Source organism: Macrobrachium nipponense, chromosome 13 (genome assembly GCF_015104395.2).
Source record: "Macrobrachium nipponense isolate FS-2020 chromosome 13, ASM1510439v2, whole genome shotgun sequence".
NCBI classification, from domain to species: domain Eukaryota; kingdom Metazoa; phylum Arthropoda; class Malacostraca; order Decapoda; family Palaemonidae; genus Macrobrachium; species Macrobrachium nipponense.
The window spans coordinates 29,893,292-29,914,759 of record NC_087206.1 but is presented as its reverse complement, the minus strand read 5'-3'; the positions used below and the strand labels follow the sequence as shown (position 1 = coordinate 29,914,759).

Here is a 21,468-nt window from a genome sequence, read left to right as displayed (position 1 = left end):
GGTAGCAATTGTTTTGTTTTGGTGTAGGTAACTAGTCCCACCCACTTTCGGGAAAGAGAGGAACAACTAGGCAAAGCCTTTCAACTTGTTTGTGCCCCCATGCGGAAGGTGAGTGGGCTCCCATTTGTAATTATACTTAGTACGTATAAAACATTATTTTATAACAAAAATATCATTTTTATATATGTAACTTACCAAGTGATTACATAGCTGATTCCCACATTGATAGGTGGGATGCATGGACACATTCTACCCCAAAACATTACGTATACAGGCGGCCCTCGGTTAATGGCAGGGGTTCCGTTCCTGGCCACCGACGCCAAGCGATTTTAAAGCCTACAGCCGCCGCACACCTTCTTTCGAAACTCTAGCCCAATCAAAGGCGCCGTAATCCCACAAGGCGCAATAAGTAAAATTATATTTATGCAGTATAGTACTATAGAATTTACTGTACAGTACATGTGGGTGTCTAGAGTATGTAAAGATATAATAAAGTTTATACAGTGTACAGGTAGCTGTAGTGTTCAGGTTACGATCATTAGTCTTACGATAGTCCGATTTTATGAGAGATCAAATTACAATGGCCTAACTTTATCCATCTTCTAGTTACATAAGTTCAATAACAGCAAAAGAGAATGATGAAAGTATGGTTTTAACGTTATACTCGTTGCGTGAACGTGTACAGCCATGAACAACCGAACCGACGAAACTACTTTTTTTTTTCTAAGTACAACCGAACTGGATAACATCTGTTTGGCTTGTATTTCAATCATCGTACTACAGTACAACATTACCGTATTTGTTATAAATGGCGTTATGTATAGAATAGAACTGAGATATCTTAATGTAATAACTTTATTCGCTATAGATCAGAGATCAATATAGATTAAAGATCAATCGGGAAATATACTGTTAAATTTAAATCTAGTTATAACTGAAGCTGAGAAAACTGTTCAAGCTGGTAATGACTATTATCGTACATCGGCAACAAGGATAAAACTGAAGTAAACGTCTGCCATCAAACACAACTGTAGATAAAATTGGGATAAAATCATTTTAATCAAAACTACTGTGCTTGAAAGAACACATTTTACTGTTGGTTTCACGCCGATATAAGATAAATAACGTAAAGTTCGTATTACGATGATATAAAGGATTATTGCGAACGGAATCACGTAATTTTTTACGCAATAAACATACCGCCAACGTAATCTGTTAACGAAAAAAATAGTAGTTCACATTCACAACGAGACATATTCAATAAATATTTCCACCTAAAAACACGCTGTATAAGGAAAAATAACTTTGTCTCATATAAGTCAAGTATATAGATATTCGTTTATGCTAACTAGAAGCAAGAGCATTCGCTCAGAATTGCGTTATGGTGAAACAAACGCGTATTCATCAGCCGATTTCAAACCACAACATAGGCCGCTCCGCGTAAATACTGGCTTAAATTTGCCGTAGTATTTTAAAATACAATAATATGAGAATACATACAATATTCTTGGATACAGTGAAATAATGTATAACTTTTTAAAGGATTTATGGAAAAGATGCATAATTAATAAAATAACACAATGCATTTTTCGGAACTGGCGGACAAGAACGAACATGAAAAAACATCCGCTGACAACGTGGAGCGTAGTTACAAAGGCTGCCTTAATTTGTATCTTATTTCTGTACAAAAATGAAAATACCTTTACATAATATATTTTCATACACATTTTAAACATAAAAGCATAAACATTTAAAAAATCGACACATCGATCGCTAAATTTGCACTCTTTTTAACTCTATATTTTCGGAAGAGCGGCAGACGGCGGCATACAAGAACGAACTTGAAAAAGCATCGTAGTCGATAACTTGAAGGGCAGTTTCAAAAGCTGCCTTTTTATCATATTTCTGCACAGAAATAAAAATACCCTATTCGTAATACATTTTCATACACATTTAAACATAAAAGCATAAACATTTATAAAATCGACACAATTTGCACTTTTTTTTTAAATTGATATTTTCGGAACAGCGGCAGACGGCGGCTCACAAGAAAGAACATGAAAAAACATCGTATTTGATAACGTGAAGGGCAGTTTCAAAAGCTGCCTTTGTATCATATTTCTGTACAGAAATAAAAATACCTTTCACATAATACATTTTCATACACATTTTAAACAAAAGCATGAACATTTATAAATCGACACATCCTTAGCTAAATTTGCACTTATGTAACTCAATATTTTCGGCATAGAACAGCGTGAGGCATATATTTTACCCTAATATCTGCGTAATAACTCTCCATAAAATTTGTTAATATAATTTGCATAACCTTTATGGTCTGAACGGCATGTCTACAAATGTATGAACTCGTTAGACAACGGCGCTAGCGGCGCCGTTAACTAAAAATTGTGCTGTAAAGATACCTTTAAAATGCCTTATTTTGTAATGAATATTTTTGACGACCGCCGTAAAACCGATTCGCCGTTGAGTGATTGCGCCGTTAACCGCGGGCCGCCTGTACATGTAATGCCTCTGAGAATAGAAAAAATTGCCAGAATTGATGCAATGCTTGCTGATTCCTTACCTGGTAAGAGAGCTGCTGCAGGTAGATACTGCTTTTGGTTGGCGCTCATCTTACTTCATAGCGGCATGGTGGTATAGCTGTGGGTTGCCTAATAAAGCATAAAAATTTCCCCCTGCCCAGGGTGCAGTACCATCACAAACGACAACCAGACTATTAAGGGTATTACCTACACCATAAGATTTAAAACACCAACACCATCCATTAAAAACTAAACTGGAGGGTACCCAAGGAAAAAGTACCCCCAGCTCCCATAGGACTCAACAAGCTACAATAAGGCAAAGAGCTTAGGATGGAAGAGACACTTCCTATGCTTCCTCCACTCAACACTATGCCAGCCACCAACAAAGGGCCTAGGGTACTGCAATTATTACAAACCGTTTCCACTTCTTTCAAGTAATGGGATGCAAACACTGACTTACATTTCCAATACGTTGCTTAAAGAGTGGAAGAGAGAGAGATTGTTCTTAAAGCTAATGACGTAGCTACAGCTCTAATATTGTGAGCTCTGACTTTATACAATGGAAACAGCTCTTCAGCAATCTGAGAAGGAGCTTCACGAATAAGGTCCCTTAGGAAGAAATAAAGGCGTTGTCCATAAGGGGTTGAGTTGGGTCTTTGATTGAACACCCAGATTACTGGAAGGTTCTCGTAACTTCTCAGTTCTGTGCAGATAAAACTTCAAAAGCCCTCAAGGGGCAAAGCACTCTCTCCTCATCCTCTGCACCTAAAACATTCACTAGATTCGTAATGTTAAAAGAACGAGGCCAGGGTTTAGGCGGGGTATGATTCTTTGGGAGAAAGCCAAGAGTATAAAAGCAGATCGCATCCCCTTGAGTGAAGCCTACTCTTATGTCAATCACATGGATTTCACAGACTTTTGGCAGTTGTCAAGGCTACCAAAAACAGGGTTTTCTTAGTTAGGTTCTTAAAAGAAGTTGAACTAAGTGGCTCGAAAAAGACCTGCAAACCACTTTAGAACCACGACTAGATTCCATAACACTAGATCAAAATTTTTCTGTTTACAAGGGTCAAAGGATCTAATATGATCAGCAAGATCCTGATTAGAAGAAAGGTCCAAGCCTCAATGGCAAAAAACAGTCAAGCATAGACCTGTACCTCTTAATTGTGGAAGTAGATAATCCTCTGGAGTTTCTCAGAGGCAACAAAAATTCTGAGATTTCTGTTGCAGATGTCTTAGCAGATGAGATGTCATTACTTTAACACCAAGTGCCAAAGATCGACCACTTACTTGGGTAGACGGCAGACGACTGTCGTCTGCATTTTGCAATAGACTCTGCAACTGCCCTTGAAAATCCCTTAGCTCTGAGCTACTTTTTGACAGTGTAAGTGGTCAGAGATAGATTTGACAACCCTCGTCATGGGCAGAGACGATGTTGGGAGTGACATCATGGGGTGTGACAGACTCTGGCCCTGAGCCAATGGCCTCACTGTTGGCAAGGGAAAAGGCCACCTAGCATGAAACGCAGTTAACAATGGCATTCCACTAGGTGGCAGCACACAAAACCCAAGGTAGTGGAGGCCAGGTGGAGGGAGGACTGCTAGGGGAGCCAATCCTGGTAGAGGGTGTAGACATGAAATGGGATAATAGGCCTTCCAGGGAGGGTACCATTGAAAGGCCTAAGGAGGCTCAAACATACAACATCTTTTGCACATCATAGCCTGAAACAAATCAACAAGATGGCGCTGCCTCCTCTCCCCATGAAGGGGTTACATTCCCCTTTGAGAGAGAAGGGGCAATATTAAACATAAAATCACCCTGAGCAACTTCCAATGCTTCCAAAGACAAATCCATGGAAGAAAAGGAAAAAGACAACAAGGAATCAATGGATGATAAAGCAGTAGGAATAGGTTTGGAAGGGGCGGAAGCATATACGCCCACTTGAGGAGGAAGGAATCCTTCCCAAGATGGATGTGCCGACTTCCTACAATGCTGCTGCTTCTTGTAGAAGTTCTTCCACTGCTCAACAAGCTAGGAGTGACACTCCGGGCATGGATTGGTAATATTACAAGAATTAGAGCGACACCTACTCTAAGTTGTATGGGGGTCTGTCAAAGTGGAAGCTAGGAAGCAAGAACACAGGAAACTTGGAGGGCTGGGACACATACGTTAATGCTCACAGGACTTTGTAGATCGGATGGAGGAACCCATAAAGATATCACAAAACATAACACCCAAAGCATGAGAAAGCAGAGAAGGAATCACAGGCTTAGGAAAACACTGGCTTGGGAGGAGGAGAGCAAGCAAACATCTGCTATCCAAGGTGGTTGAAGAAAGACTAAATGCATCACATGGTTCAAGTTGGGTCTCTGATCTGCTTCCACCTCATTTATGTATCAGATGCCAGATGCCACAGATTTCTTGCATATACAATTTTTTTCTTGTTTATACATGGCAGTCCCGGGGTTACAAGGGGGGTCCGTTCTTGAGACGCGTCGTAAGCCGAAAATCATCGTAAGCTGGAACATCGTCAAAAATCATAAGAAAACCTTACTTTTAATGCTTTGGGTGCATTCAAAACTATGTAAACTGCAATCTTATTGTATTTTTCATCAAAAAAACCTTTAAATATTGATAATTTTGCATTTTTGGTGTCATATTTCATCTGCCAGATCAGTGTTTGTAGGCGTCGTAACTCTGGAGCATGCGTTGTAACCCCGGAACATGCATCATAACCCTGGAAATACTTTCTGATGAATATAATTGAAAAGCGTCGTAACCTCAGAACGTCGTAAACTAAGTCGTGACGTGACCCGGGGACTGCCTGTAACTGGTTTCCAGCCGGCACCAGAAGATTTATTCTGATTTTAAGACGGAAGGTTTGTTCTACCTATGAACAAATCAGTGCTCTGAAACTTTAATTGGAGATAATACATTCACAATTTTCAACATAATGCTAAGTCTCTATGATATTTTTTTTGCGAGGTTATTCCAGATAAAATTTTTAGCCAAGAGCAACAGTTTAAGGTCTGTAATGAAGATTGTTAAACTGAGTACCAATAATGGTGTTACTTTACTTCATGTACTGAAATAAATCACCAATAAAAGCTACATAATTCAGAATTTGAATAATCACCTACATCATTTGCATATTTCATTACTATTATAACAAAACATATAACAACTGTGTACGTAATAACAGTATTGAAAATAACAAAGAACTGAAGTACAAATATAAAAGGGTGAAAATTAGTCAGTTACATGATTAGCAGGATAATGACCTCATCACTTGTGGAGATAACAGGCTCAGAGCAAATGAGTTTAACATCCAACAGTAATGTAAATGTAATCTCTACCATATCTGGATTAACACAGCAGTCCTTCAATTATCCACAATAACAGAGCCAAGGGTGCCCCCAGGATAGGGCCTAAAGCCAGATAAGGTCAGATAAAACTACAGATGTTAAACAACATTTTCAAACCCTTTACTTCCCCCGGCCTTGTCAATACTACATACGTACACAAAAACACAATATGCTTATAAACAACAACCACCATACTTTAAAACTGAAAACCTACTGCAAAAGCAATTAGCTACCTTATTCTCCCAATATCTATATAAAAACAAGGGCAAACTCCCTTTTTCTCTCTCTCAAACACCACACAATACATTAACCCTTAAACGTCTAGCCGCTATTTACCAAAGTGTCTCTCGTATGCCCACGGCGTTCGGGAGTTAGCGCAAAAGTGGAAAAAGTCTTTTTTTTTATATATATCACAGCATGCTTAGTTTTTAAGATTAAGAGTTCATTTTTGGCTCCTTTTTTGTCATTGCCTGAAATTTAGTATGCAACCATCAGAAATGAAAAAAATATCATTATCATATATAAATATTGGAAAATATGACAGCACGAAAAAAATTTCATATAAAATTGTATACAAATTGTGCTGTGAGCAAAACAGTTCAAGCTAATGAGTTAATTTTTTTTAATGTATTGTACACTAAATTGCAATGATTTTCGTATATAACAAATTGTAAAATGATCAAAGCAACATGGAGAAAATACTATCACAAAATGATGCATGAATTCGTAAGGCGCGGACGTAAAAGTTTTTTTTTTTCAAAAATTCACCATAAATAAAAATATTGTGCTAGAGACTTCCTGTTTGTTCCAAAATGAAGGTAATTGACTGAATATTACTAGACTAAGTATTTTAGCTTACGATTGCAGTTTTTTACCATTTCGGTTGAGTTAAAGTTGACCAAAGGTCAAATTTTTTCTATTTATTGTGATTTATATGAAAATATTTCAAAACTGATAAAAGCTACAACCACAAGTTATTTTTTGTTGTATTCTACATGATATTGCGTACATTTTCAAGTATAACACTTTATGTAAGGCCTAATAGAAAACGGTGCGAAAATTACGACAAAGTGACTAAAGAAATTCTCTGAGATTTTCAGCAGTTTTACCGCGCGCAGAGGGATGGAAAAAGTTTTTTTTTTTTGTTTTATTTTTTTTAAATCACCATAAATCAAAATATTGTGCTAGGGACTTCCTGTTTGTTGCAAAATGAAGGTAAATGATTGAATATTGCTAAACTGTAAGAGTTTTAGTTTTCAATTGCATTTTTCGACCATTTCGGTCTAGTTAAATTTAACTGAAGGTCAAATTTTTTCAGTTTTGAAGGTCAAATTTTTTCAGTTTTGAAAATATTTCAAAACTGATATAAGCTACAACCATGAGTTATTTTGTATTCTACATGAAAGTGCGCACATTTCCATGTACGTATAACTCTTTATGTAAGGCCTAATAAAAAATGGTGCGAAAATTAAAACAAGGTGACAAGAAAATTCTGAGATTTTCAGCAGTTACTGCGTGCGGAGGGATGGAAAAAGTTTTTTCAAAAATTCACCATAAATCGAAATATTGTGCTAGACTTCCCATTTGTTGCAAAATGAAGGTAAATGATTGAATATCACTAGAATGATAAGATTTTTTGCTTACCAAAAAATACCAATATATATATATATATATATATAGATATATATATATATCTATATATATATATATGATATATATATATATATGTAATATAAGTATGATATATAAATATAATATATATATAATAATCACTTTCTCTCACTCTCTCTTTTCCTTTCCCTCTCGTTCCTTTCTCTTACTCTCTCCAACAATCACTGTCTCCTACCTTCTTTCTTCACAGTAATACCAACTCTCTCTGTCTGTCTTTTTTCCTCCTTTCTTCTTCCTTCCTAACACCCAGTTCTACTCTCTCTCATTTTCTCTCTCTGTAAACCCCATTCTAAACACCCTCTTTTTTCACGGAATCCCTTCTCACCCTTCGGAGGTGGGGGGGGGGGGGGAGAGAGTAGAAATTTTGGGACCCCAGGGTCCCGGGGGTTTCCAGGCTCCCAAACATAGGTCTCGACCTTCCCAGGGTGGAAACCCATCTCCATTCCGAATCTCAGTCCTGTCAGACTGACGGCCTGGGCGCCCATGCCAATCATACATACATACAAACATACATACACACCCTGGAATACACAGAGAAGTCCACGATGTATCAAGTGTTGGACTCTGTAATAAAAAATAATTTTACACCATATTTCTTTGGCTTCTTGGGGTTGTACACTTTTATACTGAGACATCCTTTGTATGGCATCATCCCCTCATCCAAAGAAAGGTTCTTGGCAGGAACCACAAGAAACTGGCACCGTTCACGAATGTAGTCCAACACTGGGCGGACTAAGATAAGGCGGTCGGGGTTATTCTGGGGTATGGCCCTTCGGTTGAAGGCGTTGAAATACCTGTCCAACGCCAGGAAACTATCACGGGCCATAATGCTGGGCACATTCGGCGTACTTAAAAAAAAAAATTCCGGCATACAATATTGCCTGATGTCGGCATCAGGCATCATTCCTAAAAAAAAAATGTGGAGCCCCAAAAATGTGCCATGTCCGTGAGGTTGCAGCCCTGCCAGCGATACAACAACGTCGTCCGCAGTTCCTCAGGCAGTGCCGAGCGTAATCCGCCGTCTCTGCTATGAGGTATTCCTGCAGTTCCCGCGTCAGGAAGAGCTGAATGAACCCCAGTGCAGTGAGAGGCACAGGTACGGTCAGTCCAGGTGTTGCCGTGAATGGGTGCATGTTAGATGGGGTGGGGTCCTCCAACCACCCCTCATCACTTTTGGATCAATAGCCTTCACCTAGGCTGCCATGACGTTGTGACCTTCTACGGGCCCATGTGCATGGCTTCGCACTCCCACCCCTCCCAACTGGCCCATCTCCCTCGCTATCACCATTGCTCTCTGTCTCGTCCCCACCAGCAAAAATCGGCGCCTCCTCCTCAGACTCTCCCTCATAGGCACTGAAACCACTAAATTCCAGCTCACTTTCAGGCTGTGGCTCCCATACGGACATTAGGGGCAAATATTCGTCATCACTGACATCGGGCATGATGTCCTAGTCACTAGATGACCAACTGCCATCAAAATGAGGACTTTCAACCTGCTCGCGATCAAGCTCCAACAAGTATTCATCTATGTCCTTTTGTTGGAGGCCTCCCAAATGTTTATGAATGCCCCTCAGGACACCCTGATGCTTTCTAGTTGTCGTAAAAGGCAAAGGATGTGGTCCTTGGTCACTTTCAGCCACACGAGGCCCCACAACACAGCGTTGGAAAGCTGGGTCACCTTGGGTGCTTGGTCCCTCTCTCCAGCATCCAAATCTAAAACTCGCCTCACAAGATCACTACCGACAGGCAATACGCGCCTTTCACGGTCCTGACGATGTTGGGACATCTCTGTGAACGTCCTGTTGCGTCACAAATATGTTAACACTCGCAAAAGTTCTGCAATACACGAAGGCGGCAAGAGATCGCTCTGAAAGTAATTCGCGCATGCGCGCCTGGGTAATGCTTGTAAATAAAACAGCAGCTTGATCTGTGGACTCCCAGCATCCCTCAAGGCACGTTATTTCAAATTTTTTGTGAACTAGGCCTATAACTATTTTTCCCTGAATATTTAAAAAAACTTATTGTAGTCGACGTACTGTACGTACGATTAGCACCCGACAGACAATTTTAGTCGACGTAAAATACGTCCATAAGGCGTCTAAGGTTATACGAACACTACCTAATAACATGGACATCACATTTTTAATATTTTGCCTAAACACATGGAAAATACTGTATAACACTTAAAAAGGTTACATAAAAATCAAACCCTTTAATTTTTCTTTCAAATAACATACAATACTGTGGATATATAGGTATATATGGGCTCCCCCATAACCATCCTGTGTTTACCCACAGTCTAGCATTGTTTTACTAACATTAATGTAGTATTCTATACAGCAACTTTCTTACACGTTGTTACCATACTGTACAGTATTAAATTTCACTTATTTTAGAGCAGACTCCTGATATTCACGGAGGTTATGAACCACGACTGCCTGCGATTGCTTAAATTCACAAATACTAGAGACCCCCTCTAATATTAGACACTTATAACTACCTATTTTAATATGTAGTACAGCTACCAAATATACCTTAACCTATCATCCTAAAAATGCTTATAACTTTCTATTTTAATACATATAGTTAAAACACCAAATACCTACGTATACAGACGGCCCGCGGTTAATGGCGCAATCGCTCAACGGTGAATCGGTTTTACGGCTGTCGTCAAAAATATTCATTAAAAAAAAATGAGGCATTTTAAGGTATTTTTACGGCACAATTTTCGGTCAACAGTGCCGCTATATCTAACGAGCACATACATTTGTAGAAATACTGTTCAGCCCATAAAGGTTATGCAAATGATATTGAAAAATTGTATTGAGAGTTATTACATAGGTATTAGGGTAAAATATATGCCTCTGACGCTGTTCAATGTCAAAAATATAGTTAAATGAGTGCAAATTTAGCTATGGATGTGTTGATTAATATATGTTCATGCTTTATGTTTAAAATGTGTATGAAAACATCTATTCATATAGGTATTTTTATTTCTGCACATAAATATGATACAAAGGCAGCTTTTGAAACTGCCCTTCATGTAATCAAATATGTTTTTTCATGTTCATTCTTGTAAGTCGACGCCTGTCGCTCTTCCGAAATTATAGTTAAAAAAAGTGCAAATTTAGTGATCGATGTGTCGATTTTATAAATGTTCATGCTTTAATGTTTAAAATGTGTATGCACATGTATTATGTATAGGGTATTTTTAATTCTGCGCAGAAATATGATACTAAGGCAGCTTTTGAAACTCCCCTTCACGTTATCAAATACGATGTTTTTTCATGTTCATTCTTGTAAGCAGCTGCCTGCCGCTCTTCCGAAAATATATCTTAAGTTGAAAAGAGTGCAAACTTAGTGATCGATGTGTCGATTTTATAAATGTTCAGCTCGTGTTTAAAATGTGTATGAAAATATATTACGTATAGGGTATTTTTATTTTTGTACATAAATATGATACAAATTAAGGCAGCTTTCTTTCGTAACTACCCTCCATATTGTCAGAGTGGTTTTTTTTTCTTTCATGTTCGTTTCTTGTCTGCCACTGTTTCCAAAAAATGCATGGTGTTATTTTATTATTTATGCATCTTTTCCATAAATCCTTTAAAAAGTTATACATCACTTCACTGTATCCAATAACATTGTATGTATTCTCATATTATTGTATTATAAAATACTACAGCAAATCTAAGCTAGTATTCCGCAGAGCAGCCAATGTTTTGGTTTCAAATCAGCTGATGGCAAAACTGAGTTTGTTTCGGCATATTAAGCGCAATGCCGAGCAAATTTTCTTGCTTCTAGTTGGCATAAATGAATATCTAGATACTTGACTTATATCAGACAAGGTTATTTTTCCTTATAGTACGACATGTTTTTTGGTGGAAATATTAAATTGAATATGTCTCGTTGTGATTGTGAACTTTTTTTTTCGTTAACAGATTACGTTGGTGGCATGTTTATTGCGTAAAAAAATTATGTGATTCCGTTCGCAATTTTTCCTTTATATCATCATAATATGAACTTTACGTTATTTATCTTATATCGGCGTGAAACCAACAGTAAAATGTGTTCTTTCAAGCACAGTAGTTTGATTAAAATTATTTTATCTCAATTTTATCTATGGTTGTGATGGACATACGTTTACTGGAGTTTCATCCTTGTTGCCGATGCACGATAATAGCCATTAGCAGCTAGAAACAGTTTTCTCAGCTTCATTTATAACTAGTTTGTTAAATTTAACATTATATTTATCGATTGATCTTTGATCTATAGCGAATAAAGTTATTGCATTAAGATATCTCAGTTCTATTCTACATAACGTCATTTATAACAACTACGGTAATAGTGTACTATAGTACAATGATTGAAATACAAGCCAAACGGGTATTATCAAATTTGGTTGTACTTAGTCAAAAAAAAAAAAAAAGTTTATTCACCACGTTTGGTTGTTCATGACTGTACACGTTTATGCAACGTGTATAACTTTAAAACCATAATTTCATCATTCTGTTTTGCTGCTTTTGAACTTAAGTACTAGAAGATGGGATAAAGTTAGGCTATTGTAATTTGGTCTCATAAAATCGGATTATCGTAAGACGAATTATCGTGACTTGAACACTACAGCTGCCTGTCAGTGTTGCCGAGGTGCGGCTTTTTCGTCTGCTATGCGGCCAAAAAAGTCTGCGGCCACATACTCCAAAAATGAAAAGCGGCCGAGGTAGCCGCAGCCGCATTTTGCGGCTCACGTTGCCGCATGCTTTCCTAATATGGCTATAGAACCTTTTGATATTATCTGTTTTATGGATTTCTATATTGTGGTAAATATATCCAACGTATTAACCACGATGATGAATAATAATCTAAGAATTTAGATCATTCATATGTATGAATATATTAATTCATAAAGCCTAATATTCTGTTGGTGCTTCAGGATCCTTGTTTAGTCTATAAATGAGCTGAAAGCCATCAGATCATCAGTTTGATTTCTGACCATCAAGGGGTGAGTGTTAGGTGCTTTTCAGGACCTATTTTATCACTTAAGTGAGTAACCTGGGGTCCCAGAGACCACCAAAAATATATTAGTGTTGCTTTGATAGGGGTTAGCTGGCCCCCTTGTTTCTTATAGTGCGATTTGTTTGGGGTATTGTAAACCCCATAGTACTTGTACTGTTTGTAAGTTTGAGGACTTTGGAGGCCCTATGTTACTCGAGATATAAACTGAAAAAGAAGTATCATGAGTGCCACACATGTTGTATATAGTGCTAGACAGTAAATATATATTAGAGCTATATGTGTGAAATGCAAAAGAGTAGTAATAACTTTCTTGGCAATGCATTCTCATTCTCTCTCTCTCTCTGCATACATACATACCATACATGTAATATATATATATTAGATAATATATATATATATATATATAATATATGTATATATATATATAATAGTAACTATATAATTATATTTATTCTGTTTTGTGTGTGTTGTGTGGTGTGTTTGTGTGTGTATGTAATCACCATATGGTATGTAACGAATAATGAAGTGTACAGTGGTCTGTATATGTACTATAATATATATTATATTATATATATATTATATCTATATATATATATATGATTATATACTATAATATATATAAATTATTATCTATTATATCTGTTTGTGTGTTTTTTGGTGTGTGTGTTTGTTTGTGTGTGTATGTATAAACATATGTATGTACGTATGAGTGTAAGTATGTATATGTACATATAATTATATATATATATATTATATATATATATATATATATATATATATATATATATATATATGTGTGTGTGTGTGTGTGTGTGTGTGTGTGTATGTGTATATAATGTATTGTTTTTATCCTGTTATGTATGTTATTTTACAGTAAATATTGCTGTATTATCCTGTACGACGAGGAACACTCCAGTGACCAGTCCCTTTAACCCTATAATAGGATACGTATGTTACATGTTCCTTTTATTTGCAATCTAATTACTTGAAACCAGATGACATTAACTCATGATGAATAGCTAAATAATCATAAGAAAAGGGATAATTTATTCAACCACGACATTAATAACTTGGGCCAGTTTTTGCAAGTTTTCTTTGGGTCTTTGCATGGGAAACATATATAATTAAACATTATGCATCTGCAGAATAAGTCTGTGCCCTGGTTGTGACCATGCCAAAACGGAAATTTCGAGAGGAGTGGCTTCGAGATCCGGAGTTAAGGGCATGGATCAGCAAGGTGGATGGTGATGAGTATAAGGCTTTCTGTGGGGTGTGTAGGTCATCTCTGGTCACTGAAATCTCAACTCTTAAACGTCACAAAACATCACGCCGCCACACAGATGCTCTTGCACTTCAAGCAGCTGCACCAAACCAGCCTGCTGCTCCAAATGAGATTGGGGATTCTGTTACTCGTGCAGAAATTAAGTTAATATCCTTTTTGGCAGAACATAATATTTCTATCAATTCTATTGATCACCTCAGTTCTATATGTAAAGATATATTCCCTGATTCACAAATTGCAAACCAATTATCACTCAAGAGAACTAAAGCCACACGTGTACTTGGTGATATAGGTAAGTTCTCCCAAAAGCAGTTGTATGATGCTATGAAACAGAACAAATTTTCCATTATAATTGACGAAACCACTGACATAAGCACTTGTAATAGCTTGTGCTATTGTAATAAAATTATTTAACCAAGCCACAGGTAAGATTGAAACAAAATTTCTTGATTTGTTGTCTGTATATGATAATGTTGATAAATCAACACAGACGGCCACAGGATCAACAGGGGAACATCTGTTTCAATTAATTAATGACTATTTTGTAAAACACTCCATTCCAATAGACAATCTAATAGGATTTGCTGCTGATGGGGCCAGCAATATCATGGGTCCCCATAATTCACTTAGTAGCAGGCTCCGTGTTGTTGCTCCAGGTGTGACAATACTCAAGTGTGTTTGTCACTCAGTGCATTTGTGTGCATCAAATGCAGCTAAGACTCTACCCCGTGTTTGCGAGGACCTAATTAGAAACATCTATACGTATTTTGCACATAGTGCAAAGAGAAAGAATGAATTTCAAGAATTCCAGTCCTTCTGTGATGTTAAACCCCACAAACTATTACAGTCGCAGACACCCGATGGCTCTCATTACATTTGGCTGTAAATCGTGTGGTAGAACAGTGGCAGCCCTTAAAGCTATACTTTTCACAAAAACACCTAGAAGACAGGCTGTCAACTCCCTCTGCTATATATGTAGCACTTAATGATCCTGCTGTTTTCATGTACTTCAAATTCCTGGCATTTATACTTCCTAAGTTTACACAACTCAACCTCATGTTCCAGAAAAGAGAGTCAACAATTCACAAGTTGTACAACTCGTGCAACACTTTGTATAAGGACACCCTTAGGTATTATTACAAGCACGAGATCATAAATTCAGCACCACATGTAGCACACATAGACCCATGTGAGGAGAAACACTTTATGCCCTTAGAACACATATATTTAGGTGCAGAGTTACATAGCCTTTTCCAGTCACCTGAACACCGAGGGAACACAAAGCTTATATGTGATGTGCGGAGTCGCTGTAGGACATTTCTGGTAACAGTTTGTTTAGAAATGAAAAAAAGGTTTCCTTTGGATTCCAGGTTGTTAGAAATGTGTTCAACGTTTACTGTTGCAAAGTGTGTAAGTGCAAATGTATTAACTGTAACACCATCTCTCTCAGACGTGGTACAGGAGCTTCCTCGGGTATATGAGGGTGACTTGCAACAACTTGATGATGAATGGAGGAGTCTCCCAAATCTTAATGTACCCGAAGATATGAAAACTCAGGACAACCCAGAGGTATTTTTCAGGTGGCTGTCGACGCTTAAGAATGACGAAGGGACGTTAATGTATCAATCTCTACCTCTGTTTGCTCTCAGGATATTGTCATTGCCTACTAGTAATGCTGATGCAGAGAGAATTTTTTCGAAAGTAAATCTCAATAAAACTAAAGTTAGAAATAAACTTTCTCTTCGCACACAGGCTAATATTGTTTTAACATCAGAGACAGCTACTGAGGGTGGTGGATGTGTTGCATTCAACCCAACACGCGATATGATCAAGAGTGTGCAACGTGATGCAAGTTTGTCAATTGAGCAATAGTTATTGCTTTAAGAGTAAATATAAAATATTTTCCTACAGATGTACAACTAATACAATAAAATATATTATAAGATATAATAATTAATAAAATAAATAAAATGTTAGTGGTACAATAGTTATTGTCTATACATAAGGTTTCTGCTGCTTTGTTACTTTATGAGTAAATTTATTATATTTTCTTACATATGTATAATACAATAAAATACTATATAATATAATATATATAATATAAATTAAATAAATGTTAGTGCTACAATAGTTATTGTATAATCCTTAAAAGTCTGCTTTTGTTACCCTTTCAATGGTATCTTTTTCTATGGTTGTACTGTGAGAGAATGTTATGCGGCTGGAGTGCGTGCAGGGCTGTTGCGGCCTGAGTGGAAACACTGCTGCCTGTACACTGTATAAAACCTTATTATATCTTTACATACTCTAGACACCCAAAGGATTACAGCTAGGCTTTTTTCACTTTACATTATTTTATATACTATAATGTACTGTACAGTAAATTCTATAGATCTATACTGCATAAATATGATTTTACTTATTGCGCCATCGCGGGATTAAGGCGCCGTTTGACTGGTCTAGGGCGCTATTAACGGGTCTAGAATTTCGAAAGAAGGTGTGCGGTGCCGTAGGCTTTTAAATCGCATAGCGTCGAAAATCACTTAGCGTCGGCGGCCAGGAACGGAACCCCTGCCGCTAACCGAGGGCCGCCTGTACCTTAAACCATCATCCTAAACACTTTGAAGTGACATTGAAACAATATTATTTCAAGGTTATCTTACAACATTACCCTTAAAAACATATGGCTTACAACTATGAATGGACACTCCTACAACTATCTAACCAAGGCAAAAACTAATAAAATTACCCTTATATTCAGCCATGCACATGTTCTTTCATACATTATTTAACCCTTACCGTTTTATTTTAACTTAGAGTAACACTGGTATATCAACTTTTGAATGTTAAAAAAAAAAATTCTACTGATAATTTGCTCTTTACAGTAATAACCCAAACTTACGTAAGGTTAGGTTCCAGATCCCCTCGTGGAAGATTTTCGTGTAATTTTGGCACGGTCTCTAAAAATGCTAATAAATGCTTACTTTTAAAGTTTGAACACTAAATATGACCCTAATAATACTCCCAAAGTATTAAGCTAACTTTTAAATGAAATTAAAGTTATTGTAATTTGATTTAAAAGTTTAATACATTACCTTTAAAAAAGAAATAACTGGTAGGTGTAAAAATAGTTACAGAAACTACTACGTACGTATGTAGTCATTTTCGTATGTATACTAACGTTGCCCCTAATTCATGGGATGCCATTTTCTTCTTCCCTCAGAGTAAAAGCAGTTTTCTTTGCATTACTAGGTAAGCTTCATAAGTCTGTTATAACGAAGGTACGTAACCAATTCAATGAAATAAAGAAAAGATCTTATGTACATACATAATGTTTGCAGAGGGTGAAGGTAAAATTCAATAAATTTAAAATCATGTACTAATGTGAGGGCTAACTATAAGAGAGAGAGAGAGAGAGAGAGAGAGAGAGAGAGAGAGAGAGAGAGAGAGAGAGAGAGAGAGAGAGAGAGAGAGAGAGAGAGAGAGAGAGAGAAATACCTACGTCATGTGGCCTGCGACCCAATCTCAACCCTATGATGTATTAGTTTTCTTCCAGCCCAGGGTTAACTGAAAGGGGCATGGTGGGTAGTAAATGTCAAGACCACAGGTTTGTTAGATATAATAAATACAAATTAATTTAAAATTTGTCATTTGTTCATGTGGAAAAACCCTTGGTCTTAACATTATGATAGACTTCCTTTAGATGGGAAGTAAGAGATTCCTGAATCGACTGGAAATTCAGCACACCTGGCCACACTTCCTGAATAAGAAAATTCAAAGGAAGGAGACCTAAGCCTCTGTGGTGCTGGATATGGGCATCCCACAGTCAAGACTACTGGCCTAAAATACAATGAACAGATTCACTGCATAGGAGGAAGTTAAAGAGCTGTATCTGCTCAGATAACACACTATGGTCGCCTATCATTCCTCTAACTCCCTGGTAAAGAGAGGAAAGATATATTTGCGTAGCCTACAAAATAACAGAAAGGCTACTTCACTCACCTGTATCCATCCAGTTCCAGTGTATGATGGATCCATCATCTTGCCACCCGTGCATATAGAAGAAAGGGAAAATGGGAAAAGAAAAGACACCAGCCACCACAATCATTTTCATACCATCAACTTAGGGGCAAGATACAAACTGTCCCACTAGGAGCAATGGATGAGCTACACAGCTTGTTAAGCAACCACCACCGGACCCATGGAAAAAGTATCCAAGGACTTGTGGGCAATGTCCCTCTGGTAGAAGTGAAAGTGGTGTGGCTTTGAAGCCAAGAACCGGCATTCAAAATCCTATAAACTGATAAGTTCTTGAATGCCAAGGAGTAGCTTCGTCCTCTAATGTCTTGTGTTTTTGCATGCTAAGTATTGGCAGTAGAAACTGATGGGGAGTAAGCATGCTTAATCACTACATGTAGCAAATAAAGCAATGGTATTCTTTGACACTTCTTTCTTCATCCAGCCTGTGTTAACAAAAAGTCTTCAAAACCCTTGTCTGAGGTGTCAAGTCCTTTTTAGATAATTACGCATTGCACTGATGGGACTAAGCAGTAATTCTTCTGGATCGGTGTCTACAAAATCACAAAGGGAAGGGATGGAAAAGGAGGCAGATCTGTCATAATGAACAGGGGGGTTTTGAGCCATAAAAATGAATTCTGCAACAAATTTGAAGGCTACCGGCCCCCAACGCCTAGTATGTTTTGCATCAAAAGCCAGTCATGGAGTTCGCCCACTTTTTTTGATGAAGCCCAAGGCTAGAAGGAAAACTGTCTTGAAGGTCAAGTCCCTGTCCTATGACTTCTGCAATGGCTTGTATGGGGCTTGAGTTAGACTACTTAGCACCTGAGTAGATCCCAAGTAGAAGGTTTAAGTTCTCTAGAAGAACAAGACTGCTCAAAACTTTTGAGCAGCATAGAGACTCCCAAGATAAAGTTAGGTTCATGTCCTTCAGCTGAAGAACTAATCCCAAGACAGCCCTGTAGCCCTTAATAGCAGAAACAGATATTTTTTTGTTTGAAGGAAGATCAGGAAATTAGCTATCTGGTAAATAAAAGTTCAAGTGGAGAGAAACAAAATTTCCCTGGTACATGGGTGTAAAAGATCTTCTGAGACAACCAGACATCTGTATCTCTGCTCTGCGAGAAAAGCCTCTTGCTCGCAGAAAATACTAAACACTCTGCAGCCAATGCCAGAAGATTTATCCTAATGTTAAGACAGGTTTTTTCTGCATATTAACAAATATAAATTAAAAAATCATATGTGTAACAACACATGGCAAGACAAGCTATAGCAAGTTTGCTGATAGGAGCGAATGAATGTGATATACCCTACATACATGTCTCTGTTTATCTTTTTGGGTTGTAAAAATAAAATACGTAATGAGAAAATATGGTAAAAATATAAATGAAAATAGCATAACATATAAATAAAATCTAAGATGGGACCCCTGACAGCCATTAACCTTGAGACATGTAAATGCATTTAGTTGCAAATTCCAGCTCTTCATTTTGAAAGTGGAAGTGACGAATTTTCTTGTGTCAAGTCAACAGAATTACCTCAGCCATTTATTTTGCCCATGATTCATTAAAATTTCACTTCATGTTCGGTTAATGTTACTTTTTCCATATCAACCAACTTGTACTGATTTACAGGGTATTTTAAAGGTAGTACCTATTTTTTCATAGTTTTATTAAGTAAAGGCAGAAATCCTTCAAAAAGCCATGGTAGTGTGAAGGTACTCAGGTCTATACAACAATACAGAAGTTGGAGGAAAAATGTTGCTGACTGCTTGAGAGTTCCAGCTGTTTAAATACTGGATACAAGAGAATTTACTGTATCTAGTAAGTACAAATTGCATAAATCCTTTAAACCAGTTTAAACTTTTTCTTTAAAAAAAAATAGAGAATATATAATTCTCTACATTATCCCTGTGAGTTGACTATAGAATATATTTGGTTTTTGGGTTGAAGATTAATTTTGTGACCAGCTTACCTTACTTGGAAGCTAGTTTCTTCAGAGAAAGTACAGCTTATCAGCCAACTCTGGACCTGGCTCTTTTCGAACACTCTGACCGATTAAATACGCCAACTTGTGTGCATACTGAAATACAACAATTTGACAATTAGAACAAATTTTATAAACCTAAATTAACGAAGATCACAGGAAATGCACAGTGTCTCACAAACCACTTCATGGTCATGAAAAACTAATTGTATTTGCAAAATGCATGAATTATAGTATGCATGACCTTGAAGGCTAGACACAACACACCTTATCAAGCAACAGGATATGTAATATGTGCTTGAGAAAACGTGTAGACAGTAATAATTAAAGAAAATGCTACCAATTGAAAAAGAAAATTTGCTTAGTATTTCCAACCAACAGAAAAGTTACTAGACTTAATTATTTTCTTAAGCTTAAGATTGTGAAACATTAGGGATCCAAATGTTGACTCCCTGTCTGCTGTATTTGATGGCACATGACAAACTTTTCTGTCAACATCAAGTTCAAAAATGTCTTAGGATCCTACACACAAAAGTGAATATCTAGCAGGCTAATGTTTACCCAGCTCTCTATTACTACACCGTACTAGTACTGAATCAAAGCACATTTTCTATAATATCAACATTCTGGGAATGTTGCAAGCCAATATACCTCAACAGATGTTTCGAATCGCGCTTACACTGAATCAACCCGAGTAAATGACAGATGGAAAGTTTATTCCTATACTAAGCTCTAATAAGGACAAGTGTATTCAAATTAAGGTACAAGGATCCATCTGTTTCATTTCCAGTTTTTAAAGACCTACTATAAATAACAAGTGAACTAAAGAAAAATATTCTCTAATGAAAAAATGTGGGATTAAATCACTGGAAAACAGTGGCAACTCAACTTCCTGGATTTAGTTTGTGGAATTCAGTCATAAAAATAACATTTTGTACTAAAAAATCAATCTGCTAAGTATGCTAGTTATCAAACAGTGAAATGAATCCACCAAAGTTCACAACCTTTCATACTTTGTTTCCGGGTAAGTGATCTACCATACTCCACTGTTTGCTTCCATCAGATCTTCATACTATTTTTCTGCTTTGTCAAGATCCTGTGCTTTATATCAAAACAATCTTTTGTGATTATGCCGTTGTAAATAACATACTATGTGATTATATTTCTGGTATTCTTCATTTCTAACTGAATTTTACAATACAGTTGCAAAATGTAATTTAATTTCGGTATAGTACAGTGCAACCCCCTAATTAACGGGGGATGGGTACCAGAACACTGCCCCCCACCAAGTAGTTAAAATTCGCGAATACAGTCCGGTCCCGAATTATGTGTGTTCAAATTGTGCGATACCCCTTTTATGCGGTCGATAGTTTCCAAAAATAGATTTCCTGTATCTGCAAAGCCGTTCAAAGTCTGTGAGTCATGCGCCGCAAAACATATAAAATCTATTGTCTTTTCAAGTAGTTTAGGGGGGGCGGATTTGCTGGTATCTGAGAGAAGGGGTGGGGGGAATGCTTGGAGGAAAAAAACTATTATTCCTCCAAGAGGGAATACAAGAGAAAGATTTCCTGCTCAGCCATTAGCAAAGATG

The 21,468-nt window shown here is 37.1% G+C and overlaps 1 protein-coding gene across 2 annotated transcripts in view; it reads right to left on the bottom strand.

The window, feature by feature from the left end:
* Positions 1–21,468, bottom strand: part of LOC135225711 (protein argonaute-3-like) — a 470,090-nt gene that overhangs the window by 5,395 nt on the left and 443,227 nt on the right. For both annotated transcript variants that reach the window (XM_064265079.1, XM_064265078.1), the window contains one exon: positions 19,866–19,973. In XM_064265079.1, coding sequence (XP_064121149.1) covers positions 19,887–19,973 — 87 coding nt within the window. In that variant the 3' untranslated portion in view covers positions 19,866–19,886. The remainder of the gene's footprint in view (positions 1–19,865; positions 19,974–21,468) is intronic.